Below are 14,307 nucleotides of genomic sequence, written 5' to 3' on the forward strand. Positions count from 1 at the left end.
AAAGACTGGGGTAACAAAGTCTGACTGAGTTAATAAGCTTGAGACAACACTCATAAAAGGTTATGAGGCTATCACAACTCTGATCAGAAGGATTTCTATGGAGAAGTGGGGTCCAAAGCAGAGTCCCAGAGCTGCTGGGGTAGAGGAATGAGACAGTCATGAGAGACTGAAAACTTTGACAGGACAATGTGTCTATATTGGCAGCTCTTATAAATAGGAAAGAATTTCCTAGTCGTACAGTATTCACTGTGCCACTGCATGCCTGTGTGTGAGGGGATTGCCAGCATACTCAAATCGTATTGTCTTTTCCTTTTATCTTGCCCTATGGGTTAGCTCAGATGTTTTCTTTCCTTTCCTTTATTTTCTCTTCTTTTCTATTTTATTTTATTTTCTCTTCTTTCCTTTCCTTTCTCTCTTCTCCCTTCTCCCCTCTTCTCTTCTCTTCTCTTCTCTTCTCTTCTCTTCTCTTCTCTTCTCTTCTCTTCTCTTCTCTTCTCTTCTTCTCTCTTTTTCTTTCTTTTCTTTTTGGCACCACTTCATACTGTTAGATCATCTGATCTGGCCCGGCTGCTGTTTTTGCTCAGCCTGCTTAGGGACCTGGTATCATCCCCAGTCACCTCTGGGCACAGGAAAGGTGCCTTCTCAGTGGACAGGCTTTGCCTTGACACCTTTTCAGCCATAAGCTCTTGCTTCTCACCCTCCTTCCCTACTCTGGGGGTCTCTACTCCCCCGTCCTCCAACACTGCTGCAGTCCTCTGCCTTCCTGTGCTCACTCTCTCTGATTCCTGCCTCTTCTCAGCCACCTCAGGTTCTGCTCTTTCCTCTACTGGTTGCTCGATCCCCTCAACTTCCTGTCTTCCCACCTGAGTATAGGAAGGCAGTGTCTCTTGGTAAGCCACAGACAGGTCCCCTAGAGGCCCTGTGCCCATCTGTTCCTCAAACTGACTGAAAGGCTTGGCAGAAAGTGGGCTGGTCTCCACCCTGCCGACCTCAGTCAAAGGAAAATAGTGGGACACTATTTTCTCTTCTTCGAGGAGCTGGTAGCCCTTGGCTTTCTGGATGGAGGAGACAGTGATGGAGTGGAGGGACTTCTCCGGAACCTCCCCCAGTGGCTGCTCGGTGGACCTCTTAAAGGCAGACTGGATCCTCTTCAGGCCCAGGTGGCTCATCTCTAGAACATTGAGGAAGAGGGACACAGAGGCCACAGACAACATGAACAGGATGAAGATGGTTTTCTCCGTGGGCCGTGACACAAAGCAGTCCACCACGTTGGGGCAGGGCCACCGGCTGCAGCGATAGAGGGGCAGGATCTGGAACCCGTACAGGAAGTAGTGGCCCACTATGAAACCCACCTCAAAGAGGGTCTTGAAGATGATGTGACAGATGTAGGTTCTCAGCAAGGTCCCCTCCAGCCTGAACTTAGTGCCTTTGCTGCTGTTGCTGCTCTTCCTAATGCTGCTCTGGTCAGGGGGGAGTGGCCCCCTCTCACCACAGTTGCCTGCTGCCTGCTGACACAGCTCCTCTGCCTCACGCTCCTTGCTCTTCTCTTCCCTGCGCACATGGTGCATGGCGTGGCCCACGTACACCAATGATGGTGTGGAGACAAAGATGATCTGTAGCACCCAGAGGCGGATATGGGAGATGGGGAAGGCCTCATCATAGCAGACATTCTCGCAGCCTGGCTGCTGGGTGTTGCACACAAAGTCGGACTGCTCATCTCCCCACACAAACTCAGCGGCCGTGCCAAGGATAAGGATCCGGAAGATAAAAAGCACAGTGAGCCAGACTCGGCCAATGACTGTGGAGTGCTCATTTACCTCTTCCAAGATGTTCCCCAGGAAACTCCAGTCGCCCATTTCTCACCCACCTGGAGGAGGGAAAGACAAAAGCTGAGGGGCTGTAGTGCAACCCAGAGTCAGTCTCTGCTAATCCTTAGACTACCTCTTCTTTTTGAGTTGCTGGAACAATACACATGTAAATAGCATCTACTGAGTGCTTTCTCTGTGCAGACTAGGACTAGGGGACAAAAGGAGCATTAAAAACTCACTCCCATTAACTCCCTTATCTGTAAATTGGGTTTAATGGTAATACCTGTTCTCATTCACTTCACAAGCCATCTAGAAGAATAAATATGTATATAATTACTTGAACTCCACACAAAATATGGATGCATTGTGGACCATAAATAGAAATCCATGGTTACATGGAATTAGATAAAATCATAGGCAGAACTAAGTTTCATGAGGCATAATACTAAGCTTCATATTCCATAAGTATCTGGGTGCCCTATAAAATTGTACCTATGAAATTGAATTCTCAGTAGCTATCTTATTTTTGACTATGTTGAGCTATATAATGATCATATGTTTGAAGGGAAGTGGAAGGAAACTGATATTTATTGAATATGTACTTTGTGATAGACCTTTGACATTATATTATTTTATTTAACTTGATCCTGATAGACTGTACTCTTCATGAGGATATGGCCCACACCTGCTTTATTTAGAGCTATATACTCAATGTTTGTCACAGAGCCCGGCAAATAATGAGAGCTTGGTAAATGTTTGTTAACAAAATTGATTCCAACAAAGGAGAAAACCGAGGCTCAGAGATGTTAAATAAATAGTTTATGATGAACTAATTAGCAGCAGATCTGTCTGATTCCAAAGGTTGTGTCCTTTCCATTATACCACTGAGATATACTGTCTGAGATCAGAGCTACACAGTTCTGACTCCCATATTCTTAATTTATGTTTTCTTTTCTCCCAGTTGAAATCTGAACACCCTTCTTAATAGCTTTACAAATTGAGAGCAGCTTTTTAAAATCATTTTTATTACTCTTTTAAACCTAATAAATGGAGAGAGTGCTTTGGGAAGGAACTGTATTTTTGAGTGAGGAAGGTCCACTAGGACATTTTTAGTGTCTTACAGAATGAAAGTTGTTAGGGTTTATAATATGTGGTTATTTTAAAGGAGCTAAAAATTGACCTGTAAAAACAAAAAAAACAACAACCACTAAACATGGTAATATATAATACCTTAGCAACAGCAATGACTAATGTAAATGGGGTTGAAGTGACAGGGGTGATGGATACAAACTGGGTCATTCATTCAGTGCAAGCCTGTTGTGCAAGCTGGTAACCTATGAAGGACTATGACCAAAACTTCCACCTCAATCTAAGACAGATGTTCCTCCAGCTTGGCATTACTAGAGTTGTGGTATTTACTCATCACTGTACTTCTGAGAGATGCTGTTTGGGGCTTCTTCCAGCTATGCCCTACCCTATAGGATCAGAAGTTACATGGGACCAAAGTAGTATGCCCACTGCTTTTAATGACAGTGATATTTATTAAACCCTTGAATGAGTGTTGAAAAGTGGCTTTTTAAGCCACTTTCTTAAATTAGGTATGATTTTTATCTTTAGGAGAGGATAAACAAAATGGCATTTTAAAGCCTCTTTCCAGCCTGTGGTTTGGAGCTTGACTAGACAGTACTTGATTGCCAAAACTGGTTGCAGGCATGAGCAATGCCCAGCCTGTGCTCTCAGGCTATGCAGAACAGCTATCTGCTTCTGGTTAGAGGGCAAAGGACATTGCTCTTCTTGGAGTCCCAGAAATTCTCAATTAGGTGAGGCATTCAATTAGGAGGCTGCTCTCATCTCCCCTCCTCCTGGGAAGATGAGAGCAGCTGTGGCATTCCCAGTCATGACTGGCATTGGGAGGGGTTCTTTATAGGAGTGGAGAATTGAGAGTAAGAGAGGATTCTCTAATCAGAACCATCAGTTCAGAAATTTAGTTGCATGTATCTAGTTATACTTCTGCTGATAACACTCCTCAAAATACAGTTAAATCTAGTGCTTTCCCTGTAAAGAGTGGTAGTATTCCACATTGTTTCCCCCCCAAAAATGGGAAACATTACAGTCAGATAACTAGCCCAAGCATAAATTCAATTGGTGGTAGAGAAAAAAAGAAAAACCAAAATTTCTTATTAGATAGTTAATTCTAACATTTATGTTAGAATAACAACTATGTATTTTACTCTTATAGGATCAAGTCTGGCATTAATGTACTCTAAACCTAGTTTTGCTAAAGTCTTATCCCCATTGATATATCAACTTGGTTTTGAAATATTACTTATATTGTATGTATCATATTAGTCCTTTAGGATTTCTGTGTGTATTTCACTCATGTACCCACATAAATGTGTATGGCAAGCCCATGCTCTCAGGACTGTATGTTTATAGTCTTGTCTTTCCCCTTTAGCTTGAAAGCTCTCAAGAACAGGTACCATTTTGTCTTCGTCTTCCATGAACCATCATGACACAGAACAAAGCCATCACAGAGTGGGAGCTCTGTAGACACCAGTGGATGGGACCAATAGTCATTGTCTGAAATCTGAAATTCTCAATCCCTCAGTGCATGTAATACCAGTATTACTTAGAGTCTAGAGAACTTGAGTCCTTTTTGCTGTGGGTAGCAGTGGGGAGATTGAGGACTTTTAAAGAAATGGCAACTACTAAACAAGGATAGTAAATTGATCCAAAGCTTGTTTTGAGACACTGTTTGTATAAGATCAAATATGAATATCATGACACATACTCATGCACATGAAAACCCTCCTGACTACCCCATTTTTAATTTCCAGACTCAAGAAGACAAGCAGTTTCTTCTACACCCTACCCTGCATTGCTAGCATTGTTTGGGTGTTTTTTTAAGTGTTATAACATTTCTTGTAACAATGAAAGGACAGAAACTGTAACTTAGGACAAAGGTTTTTCAATTCCGTGCCATTGAAACAAGCCAACTATGCTGATAAGGGGAGAGGACTTATAGGTGCTAAGGGAAAGTGCCTCAAGTTCCTGATGTCTAACAATTAAATTCACTTCATTCCCTGGCTGGTGTGGCTCAGTGGATTGAGTGTCTGCCTGTGAACCAAAGGGTCACCATTTTGATTCCTGGTCAGGGCACATGCCTGGGTTGTGGGCCAGGTCACTGGTAGGGGGCACTTGAAGGGCAACCACACATTAATGTCTCTCTCCCTTCTCTTCTCCCTCCCTTCCTCTCTCTCTAAAAATAAATTTAAAAATCTTTTTCTTTAAAATATAAATAAAGAAATAAATTTATACTTCAAGGAAGTCAGAGCAAACTGTTTCACTGAAGCAGTGAGAAATCTAGACCAAAGGAAGAATATTTCTCTCCTTTTCTTTAAAGATAAATTGTTTTCTTTTGCTTGTGAAAATTTAGTAAACAGATTACAAATGGAAACTAAACAGTGAAGTTCAAGTTTCTACCCCCAGGGTGTCCACAAAAACATCCCACCAGTAGGTCTTGGTTTTAGGTAATAATTAAAATAACAGCTTAGGTTTGGGTAGCCTGTATCTATTTATAAATTATATGCTTTCAAATGTCTTATTTCAATCCTATAAACATCCTGTGAACTAAGTCAGTGATTCTCACACTTGGATTTCACAGGGTAGTACAATAACAACAACAACAAAATAGGGTGGTTAATAGGGTGACTTCTGACCAGAAGTCAGAAGTCAGGGCTACTGACTTCTTATTTCGCCAAACAAGGACTTAAAAATAAGAAACTTATGAAATAACTAACTATTACTGCAGTCCATTATCACCAAAATTTCATAAAACAGGAATTTTAATACCACAAAACTAGAAAAGACAGTTTCAGAATGAAAGATGGGCCTTTAAATCAAACACATTTAACTTGATGAAAAATTTACTATGTTGTTTACAACATCATTTTCACATTTTTATCATAGGCTGATGAAAAATTCATTTGGACCAGAACTGACAGGTCTACAGATGTATGTGTGAGAGCTAGTGAATTAGGCATTACCAGTCCCCATTACCAAGTGGAACACAAATTAGGAGGTAAAGTAAGATGACTCAGCTGGTAAGGTTAGAGGTGGGATGCAGGTCCTGGCTCTCCAGTGACAAACCCAGGGCAATTTTCAGTATAGCATAGATTTCTTCTGGTGTTAAAGAGGCAGAACAACACAAACGTCTGTGTTAACAAGCTCCCCAAAGGATTAGATGGTCACTTACCATTCCAGTTGACAAAGGGTGATAAATGTGCCTCCTTTCATGTTTCTGGAATAGCTACTTAGCCAGCAGCTCCCACAGAGAGACAACAGAACCAACTCCCAGGAAGTTTTGCAGTTCTTAGCCAGACCCACTTCTGTGATCCATGAAACACTCCATTGAAAATTCTGAGCATTAAGCCTCCACTACACCAACAATACTCAATAGTTATTACTATTACTCCCATTGCAGAATTTGAGTGAAAAAGTACAAAACTGAACTTCCAGCCAAAATGAATGCATAGGTAGACACACTATGCCTCCTCACACAACCAAAAGGACAACAACAATTTAAAAACAAAAAACAACAAGAACTGACAGAAAATAGAACTGTATGGAAATCCAACAACCAAGGAATTAAAGAAAAAAACATCCATCCAGACTGGTAGGAGGGGCAGAGACAGGCAGCTGGGTGGAGAGGACTCACAGCAAAGCAGTGGTGAAGGACTGGGGCAAGCAAGGTGGCAGCTGGTGGACCCACTGAAGCAGTGGATTGTGGAGCAGGGCAGGCAAGGCAGCAGCTGGCAGACCAGGAAGGTGGCAGCTGGTCTAGTGGGCAGTCCCACACTCATGTGTGGATAAATCAGGAGGAACACCTGGGGAACGAGACAGACCTTGAAACTCTGGGTTTCAGCTTGGGGAAATAAAGTCTCAAACCACTGATTGAAAACACCAGTGGGGGTTGAGGCGGCAGCAGGAGAAACTTCCAGCCTCACAGGAGAGTTCATTGCAGAAACCCCCAGGATTCTAGAACATACACAAGCCAACCCACCTGGGAGTCAGCACCAGAAGGGCCTACTTTGCTGTGGGTAGCAGAGAAAGTGACTGAAATTTGGCATAGAGTGGACCAAGTACCATTGTTCCCTCTCAACCTCTTCCCCACAGAACAGGGTCAAAAAGCAGTGATGTAGGTTGCCCACCCTGGTGAATACCTAAGGCTCCACCCCTTACTATGTAACAGGTGCATCACGACAAAAAAATTAGCCCAAATGAAAGAACAGATCAAAGCTCCAGAAAACATACAACTAAGCAACAATAAGATAGCCAACCTGTCAGATGCACAGTTCAAAACACCGGTAATCAGGATGCTTACAGGATTGGTTGAATTTAGTCACAAATTATATGAAAAACTAAAGGCAATATTAAGTGAAATAAAGGAAAATGTACAAGGAACCAATAGGAATGGGAAGGAAACAGGGACTCAAATCAATGGAGTGAAACAGAAGGAAGAAAGAAACATCCAATCAGAAAAGAATGAAGAAACAAGAATTTTTAAAAAATGAAGAGAGGCTTAGGAACCTCCAGGATATCTTTAAACATTCCAACATCTGCATTATAGGGGTGCCAGAAGGAGAAGAAGAACAGCAACAGATTGAAAACTTATTTGAACAAATAATGAAGAAGAATGTCCCCAATCTGGCAAAGGCAATAGACTTCCAGGAAATCCGGGAAGGTCAGAGAGTCCCAAAGAAGCTGGACCCAAGGAGGAACACACCAAAGCACATCATCATTACATTAGCCAAGATTAAAATGAAGGAGAGAATCTTAGAAGCAGCAAGAGAAAGGAAGACAGCTATCTACAAAGGAGTTCCCATCGGACTGTCAGCTGATTTCTCTAAAGAGACCTTACAGGCGAGAAGGGAAGAAATATTTCAAGTCATGAAAGGCAAGGACCTACACCCAAGATTGCTCTATCCAGCAAAGTTTTCATTTAGAATGGAAGGGCAGATAAAGTGCTTCTCAGATAAGGTCAAATTAAAGGAGCTTATCATCAGGGCCCTTATTAAATGAAGTGTTAAAGGAATTTATCTAAGAAAAATAAGATAAAAATACGAACAGTAAAATTACAACAAATTCACAGTTATTAATAACCATACCTAAAACAAAAGCAAATTAAGAAACAAGTAGAACAGGAACAGAACCACAGAAATGGAGATCACATGGGGGGGTATTATCAGGGAGTGAGGAGAATGGTGGAAAAGGACAGGGAATAAAGAAGCATAAATGATAGGTACAAAATAGACAGGGGGAGGTTAAGAATAGTATAGGAAGTGTAGAAGCCAAAGAACTTATATGTATGACCCATGGACATGAACTAAAGGGGGTAATGTGGGTGGGATGGGGTGTGCAGAGTGGAGGGGACTAAGGGAGGAGGGAATGGGACAACTGTAGTAGCATAATCAATATTAAAAATGTTCAAAACTATTTCATAAATATTAAAAACTTTGTTTAGGTCCCTCTGTATTCCTGGTGGCATGTTAATTCATTCTGAAAAATGAAAAGACCTCAGAAAGTCAAGTTGTAGTTAAAACATGGACATTTCCTCCCCCCTCCCCCCTTTCCTACCTTCCTTTTCTTTTCACACCTCTGCCAGTTCTTCTGCTGGTTCTGAGAGGGTTTTCAGAATTGAAGTCCAGTCATCTCACCTCAAGACTGAACTTTAGTGGCAACTTTTTTCCTTTTGGAGAAGCCCAGAAATGACCCTTTAATTAGGTTGAAAAAGAAGTGGGGTTGGGAGTAGGGGGTATAGGGAGGCTACAAACTATATCACCCAAAGAAAGCTTGCCAATAGTAGAGTCCCCTGAAGAAATATGTGCTCTCTTTCTTCTTTGGTGCTCAGTAGCAAAATGACAACTTTGGCCTCTTTCCTTTGGTGCCTAAAAGCCCACCTCCCACTTCTCCACTCCTCCCCTACTGTGCTACATGACTGAGCAGATATGACTGCATTGGCCCTGATGGGTAGGTTTTACCGCCCAGCAATATTTTAAGCTCCCAGCCAGACAGCTTTTATGAAGGGAGGGATGTTTGGAAAACAATAGGAGAGAGAGAATGGGAGAGCTATGTTGGGCACTGAGGGGAGGAGAGCAGGGTAAGCTAATGTGGAAAAGCTTAGATGGGGCTTTTGCAGCCTCCAAAAGTCTCTTTTAGCAGAAGACAGCCCCTTTGTAACAGAAAGACTTCTCTCTAGGGGCTTGAGTCCAGGGGTATTTTCTCAATGTCTCAGCTTAGGGAATCTTAGGGATTTAGGGATAGTAAGAGGTCATCTGTGTGCATTCCTTTGCTCTGACTCACACTGTGCCAAAACCAACCCAGAGAGAGGTCAGTTTTTGTCAAAAGACAATATTTCACCCTCCACTAGTGGTTTGTTCTTATGTCTCATAAATTTTGGCAGGGCATTCTCCCTCTTTGAAAAGGGGCCTCACTATTGCAAAGAATTATGGCACTGTTTGTCAAGCTAATAACATTTCCCACCTTGTTTCATGCATAAATCCAAATACTTTTGATGGGATTCTGCACCACCAGCTACTAGTTTTAGACTTTAGTTACTCCATCTGCGAAATGGGGGTATGAGTTTTTGCCCACTGAGAGGCTCTCGAATGACATACTGGTGTGGCTTACTGAGGAATGATGCTGTCTACTTCTGAGGTCACTCCTTTTTGTGTTGTGACTATTGCAGTGGTACCAAAAGTGGTTGTTTTGACCAAATTTTAAGAACCAAAAATTAGAACATTTTATTCTACAAGTTTATTTTTGTAGAGCCAATGGAGCAAGAAATAGTTGAAATTTCGATTGTTTAAGGAAATCTGCAATATGTGACTATGAAATTGAAGGCAACTTTACAGGTTAGCCAAAAAAAAAAAAAATCTGTGTCCACTCTCCCTCCCCCAATTTCTTGTTCTTTCTAGTGTCACGGGCATATTGTATTTTGATGGTGGCAATTTGAAGGAGGTTGGTCCAATATAGAGCTGGTCTCAAATTTCATATTTATTAAAATGTTCAGTACCCCACAGTTTTATTTACTTTAGAATTTGAATTTCTTTTGAACTTCCAAGTTTCAGAATCCTCACTGACTAGGACAATGCCCTCTAGGGAATCCCTCAGTTAAAAAGTAATGGTAGGGCTGTTCCTCACTGTCAGTGAATAATAAGTCAGAGAGGAGAAGAAAGAAATTAGATAATTCTTTTGAGAATGTTCAGTACTGTAAATGTTAATTCCTAAAGCTTGTGCTTTTCCCTGAGACATTTCAGAACCTATAAAGTTTCTCTTCAAAGTGAACTACTCCCATCCAAGGATTTCTAGTCCAACTTGGCTAGTGTGGTTGGCAGCCTCATCTGACACCATCACATAAATGGTAGTAGAGTACAAGTTTGAGTCTGGAAAAACAGGGAATGTCAACAGAGCTCTGAACTAATGATGGTCTCTCTCTCTCAGGTTTGGTTTTATCTAGCTTTCTAATTTAGCATTTTCTTTTCTCATTTACTCCCCTGACATTGAAGGCACTCTACTAATAATGCCCAAAAGGTTGAATTATTTGTATTGTAAGTTTTTCTGTTTGCAGCTGGAAAGTCCTTAAAAATAGAAACACTTAAAAAAAATAGAAACACTTAATTCCATACCTCTTGAGGAATGTTTTTAAAGAGATGGGGAGAGAGGCTTATCTCAGCTATTGCTGAGAAATGAGTTGCCTCTTCCTCCCAGGAATCAGTCAGTTGCTCAGGTTTTTCAAAGGATGCCTTCTCATGGTGACCCCATCATTTCATTTGATGTAAAGAAATCTATAGAGTCTAGAACATGAGAATTACCACATTTAAATGCAAATCCAATTCTGTATTCTGTAATCATATAGAACAGGTTATTAAATTATTGACATTTTGGATAATGTAATGGAGGCCTTCTTTTTCTAGGATGTGTTTTGGAAACAATGGAGTAGTTATGCATGCAAAGACAAGACCTGGCTCTGGGTGTGGCTCTTTTGCTTCCTATTTGTGGGCAGCTTGTTCAGCCTCTCTGAGTCTCAATTTTCTCACCTGAAAAACAGAGATAATAATAACTGCCCTTCCTTGGAGGAACAAATAGGAAGGGCACAGGGACGAGAACTAAGGGGGGTGGAAATGGGAGGGAGGTGGGGAGCAAGGGGCGGGGGAGGCTGGGATGGGAAAAATAGACAAAAAACTGTACTTGAAAAATAACTAAATAAAATTAATTATAAAAAAAAATAACTGCCCTTCCCGTTTTGTGAAAAGGGCTTTTGATAATAATAATGACTATTGATCTAACCTATGCAATGCTGTGTATTCCTGTCTCTCATTGGTTTTGTTTGCTGTGATCTCTTCCCTGCTGAGTGTGGCTGTGTCCTATGGTTTGTTTTTAAGTGTGGCTTGACCAGGGTCATACATTTCCCCTTTCTAGAGAGAAAATGCCAGAACTGAGAAAGACCAGAAGAAATCATTGGCCCCAACCCCTCATTTTATAAGTGAAGAAGGTCAGTGAAAATGATGTCCTGAAGTAATGGCACAGCTCTGAGGCTCAGGTATATTATATAGTAGGTTAGAAGGAGTTAAGTCATAACAAAAATGAAAAGTGTGGCAGATGTAGGAAGGTGGTGTTCATGCAGACCCCCTGAGAAGGTAAGGTTTGGGAAGACTTTAAAGAAGGTGAGGGAGGGAGCCATGAGGATAAGGAGGGAGGAGCAATCCAGGGCAAAGACTCTCAGCACCCAGGCCAGCAGGGCTGAAATAGAGTTGTAGAGGACAAAAATGATTGTGAAATGTAATATTTGTCTCTCTCTTTAAAAAAATATTTTATTTATTTATTTTTAGAGAGAGGGAAGAGGAGGGAGAAAGAGAGGGAGAGAAACATCAATGTGGGGTTGCCTCTTGTGAGCCCCCTACTGGGAACCTGGCCTGCAACCCAGGCATGTGCCCTGACTGGGAATTGAACCAGTGACCCTTTGGTCCACAGACCAGCACTTAGTCCACTGAGCTACACCAAACAGGGCATAATTTTCATCTCTTGTTTGTCCAATTATGGTTTATTCTTCTGTATCTTTTTAAAACTCCAACAACACCAACAAATGAAATATTACCCAGCATCTGATGTGCAACTTTGCCCTTCCCATCTACTATAGACTTTTGCTGAGACTGTGTGCCTGACACTGTGCTGGGAACAGAGATGGATAAGGCACAGGACCCATTGTGATGCCTGGCACATGTAGTGTACAAAGAGGGCTCATATGCATGTGCTCAAGGAGAGGGGTGATGGTGGGGACTCTAGTCTCCCAGCCATGATCTAGGAGTCTCCCCCGTGATCTGGCCTTGGGGCTGGGCCTCCATCTTTTAGCAAACTTAACATGGAAGTGGTTAAGGGCTGCCTTAACCAGCTGCCTGATTTTGCCTAAGTGACTTTGCTTGACCTCATTTTTCTTTTGTGAAAAATAGGAATCAGTGGCTACTTCAAAGAGTTGTAGTGATGAAATAAGACAATGTATATAAAGTTGAATTTAGTATTTGGCACATAGTAAGCACTTGATAAATACTGTGTTACCCATATCAGAAAGAAGGTTTGGATACTATTGGAGAAAGATCAAGTGTTCTTTGCTTCACCAGTGAAAGGATCAATACTTGCTTTTTCTTGTTTGTGCCACACGGAGAGGGCCAGGAAGTGAGCCTTGGCCCCTCTCTGTTCCTTCTCCCTGGCTGATTTGGTTGTGAGAGACTGTGAGAGAAGAGATTCTTCTCTTCTCTCACAGAGATTGTGAGATTTCAGCATTTTGGCTGATGTTCAAGGGCTCATGTGCCCTGAGGGGAAAAGGGTGGGCTGCAGAGGGGAATGAGGGACACTTTCACTAGGTGGAGGATTTTCCACAGAGAAGAGTTATCAGGACAAAGCTGAGCTCTCTATTGAAATGAGCAGCTCATGCATGAGAACAGATTGAGCCAATTCTATAGAGCACCACCCCTGAGCCTGGGCTTCTCCTGCTAACAAAGTTATCTTTCCCAATCTGCTTAGGCAGAAGGGAGACACACTTCCTTATGCTGAGCACACAGAGCAGGCAGGATTCAGGCCTGGCCTGGGTTGACTCTCAGCTGTCCCTCAACACCTCCCCTGTCCCTGCTAAAAGTCTTGGGTTCTCCTAAGCTGTCCCATCACCTTGGAGAGAAGCACAGGATGCAGAAGCTAGCATTGATCAGGAGTGAGACTATAGTGCCTCAGGAGGTGTAGAGAGAACATTCCAGAAGAAGAGCAGGGAAAGAGGCTGCTGCAGCCTAAAATCCACTAGGGTGGGAGCAGTTATCGAGGCTGTAGTGGGTTTCACATTGTGGTTCCCCAGACCAGTAGCATCAACATCACTTAGTAACTTGTTAGAAATGCTAACACTCTAGTTCAGGGGTATCCAACCTTCTGGCAATACATAAACACTAATGAAAACTGATTAGCAAAAAAAAAAAAAAGGTTTTAAGTAAATTTAGGGTTTTGTTTTGGGCCACATTCATAGCCATTCTGGGGCACATGCAGCCTGTAGGCCGTGGGTTGGACACGCCTGCTAGTCCTACCCCAGATCTCCTGAATCAGGAGCTCTGGGGATGGATTCCAGCAAACTGTGTTAGCATCCCTCCAGGTGATTCTGGTGCTTGATAAAATTTCAGAAACCCTGCTAAAGGTAGCTCCAGCTACTGAAATTGTTCTTCCTGGCTCCAGTGCCCAGAACTTTTGTAGTACAGCTCTCCCCTACACCCTACTGCACTTCCTGACACTCTGCCACCACAACAGGGCCATTTACACATTTCTTTGGGTCCATCAGAAAAAAAAACCCACAACAAAAAACAAACAAAAACCCTTGTGGACTTCCCTTTAGTCTTTCAGCTGCCATAGTAACCCATCCTACACATGTAATGTAAATCAGAGAGAAAAAAAAATTTGTATGTACACGATTTGTGCATCAAGATTGAGGGGTAGGTACTTTTATTTCCATTTTCTGAGACTCAGTGAGATTTGCTGAGTCTCAATAAAAGTAATTTGCCCAGTCAGAAAAAATAAAATAAAAAAGAAAAAAGTCAGAAAATAAAAGTAATTTGCTCCTAATCAGAAAAAAAAGGCAGGGGTGGGGCACAGGGCCAAACTGGAACCAGCTTTGCTTGACTCCAAAGCCCATGTTTGCTTTGGCTGCCCACATTGTTTCCTTTCAGTTCTACAGTGCTGACCTTTCAGAGCCTTAGGGTCTCTGGTCTTTGTGCTAATCAGTTAACATTTGGGGTGTTAAAATTATTTTTGTTCTGAAAAACCAACACAGCTGCAAATATTCGTATGGCGCAAATACTTGCACACAAATCTCTCCTTACCCCCTTTTTTCTATTTAATCATTGCTGTAACTATGCTTAACAGCTTGGTGGGTGTCCTCCTAGACCCCTTTTCTATGCCTATATGTACA

At 42.0% G+C, this 14,307-nt stretch overlaps 1 protein-coding gene across 1 annotated transcript; it reads right to left on the reverse strand.

The window, feature by feature from the left end:
- Positions 1–536: 536 nt before the first annotated feature.
- Positions 537–8,809, reverse strand: GJA8 (gap junction protein alpha 8). Its single transcript, XM_037145378.2, has 2 exons — positions 8,445–8,809; positions 537–1,867 (listed from the first exon to the last, which is right to left on the reverse strand). Exon 2 carries the CDS (start codon positions 1,854–1,856, stop codon positions 537–539), a length of 1,320 nt encoding a protein of 439 aa, XP_037001273.2. The 5' UTR covers positions 1,857–1,867; positions 8,445–8,809.
- Between the last annotated feature and the right edge of the window lie 5,498 nt (positions 8,810–14,307).

This window comes from Artibeus jamaicensis, unplaced genomic scaffold (genome assembly GCF_021234435.1).
Source record: "Artibeus jamaicensis isolate MK-2021 breed Jamaican fruit bat unplaced genomic scaffold, CSHL_Jam_final contig_445, whole genome shotgun sequence".
NCBI classification, from domain to species: Eukaryota; Metazoa; Chordata; class Mammalia; order Chiroptera; family Phyllostomidae; genus Artibeus; species Artibeus jamaicensis.

Bases quoted from the DNA above. Each gene is read 5' to 3' on its own strand.
- GJA8 (XM_037145378.2), bottom strand. From the start codon at position 1,856: ATGGGCGACTGGAGTTTCCTGGGGAACATCTTGGAAGAGGTAAATGAG.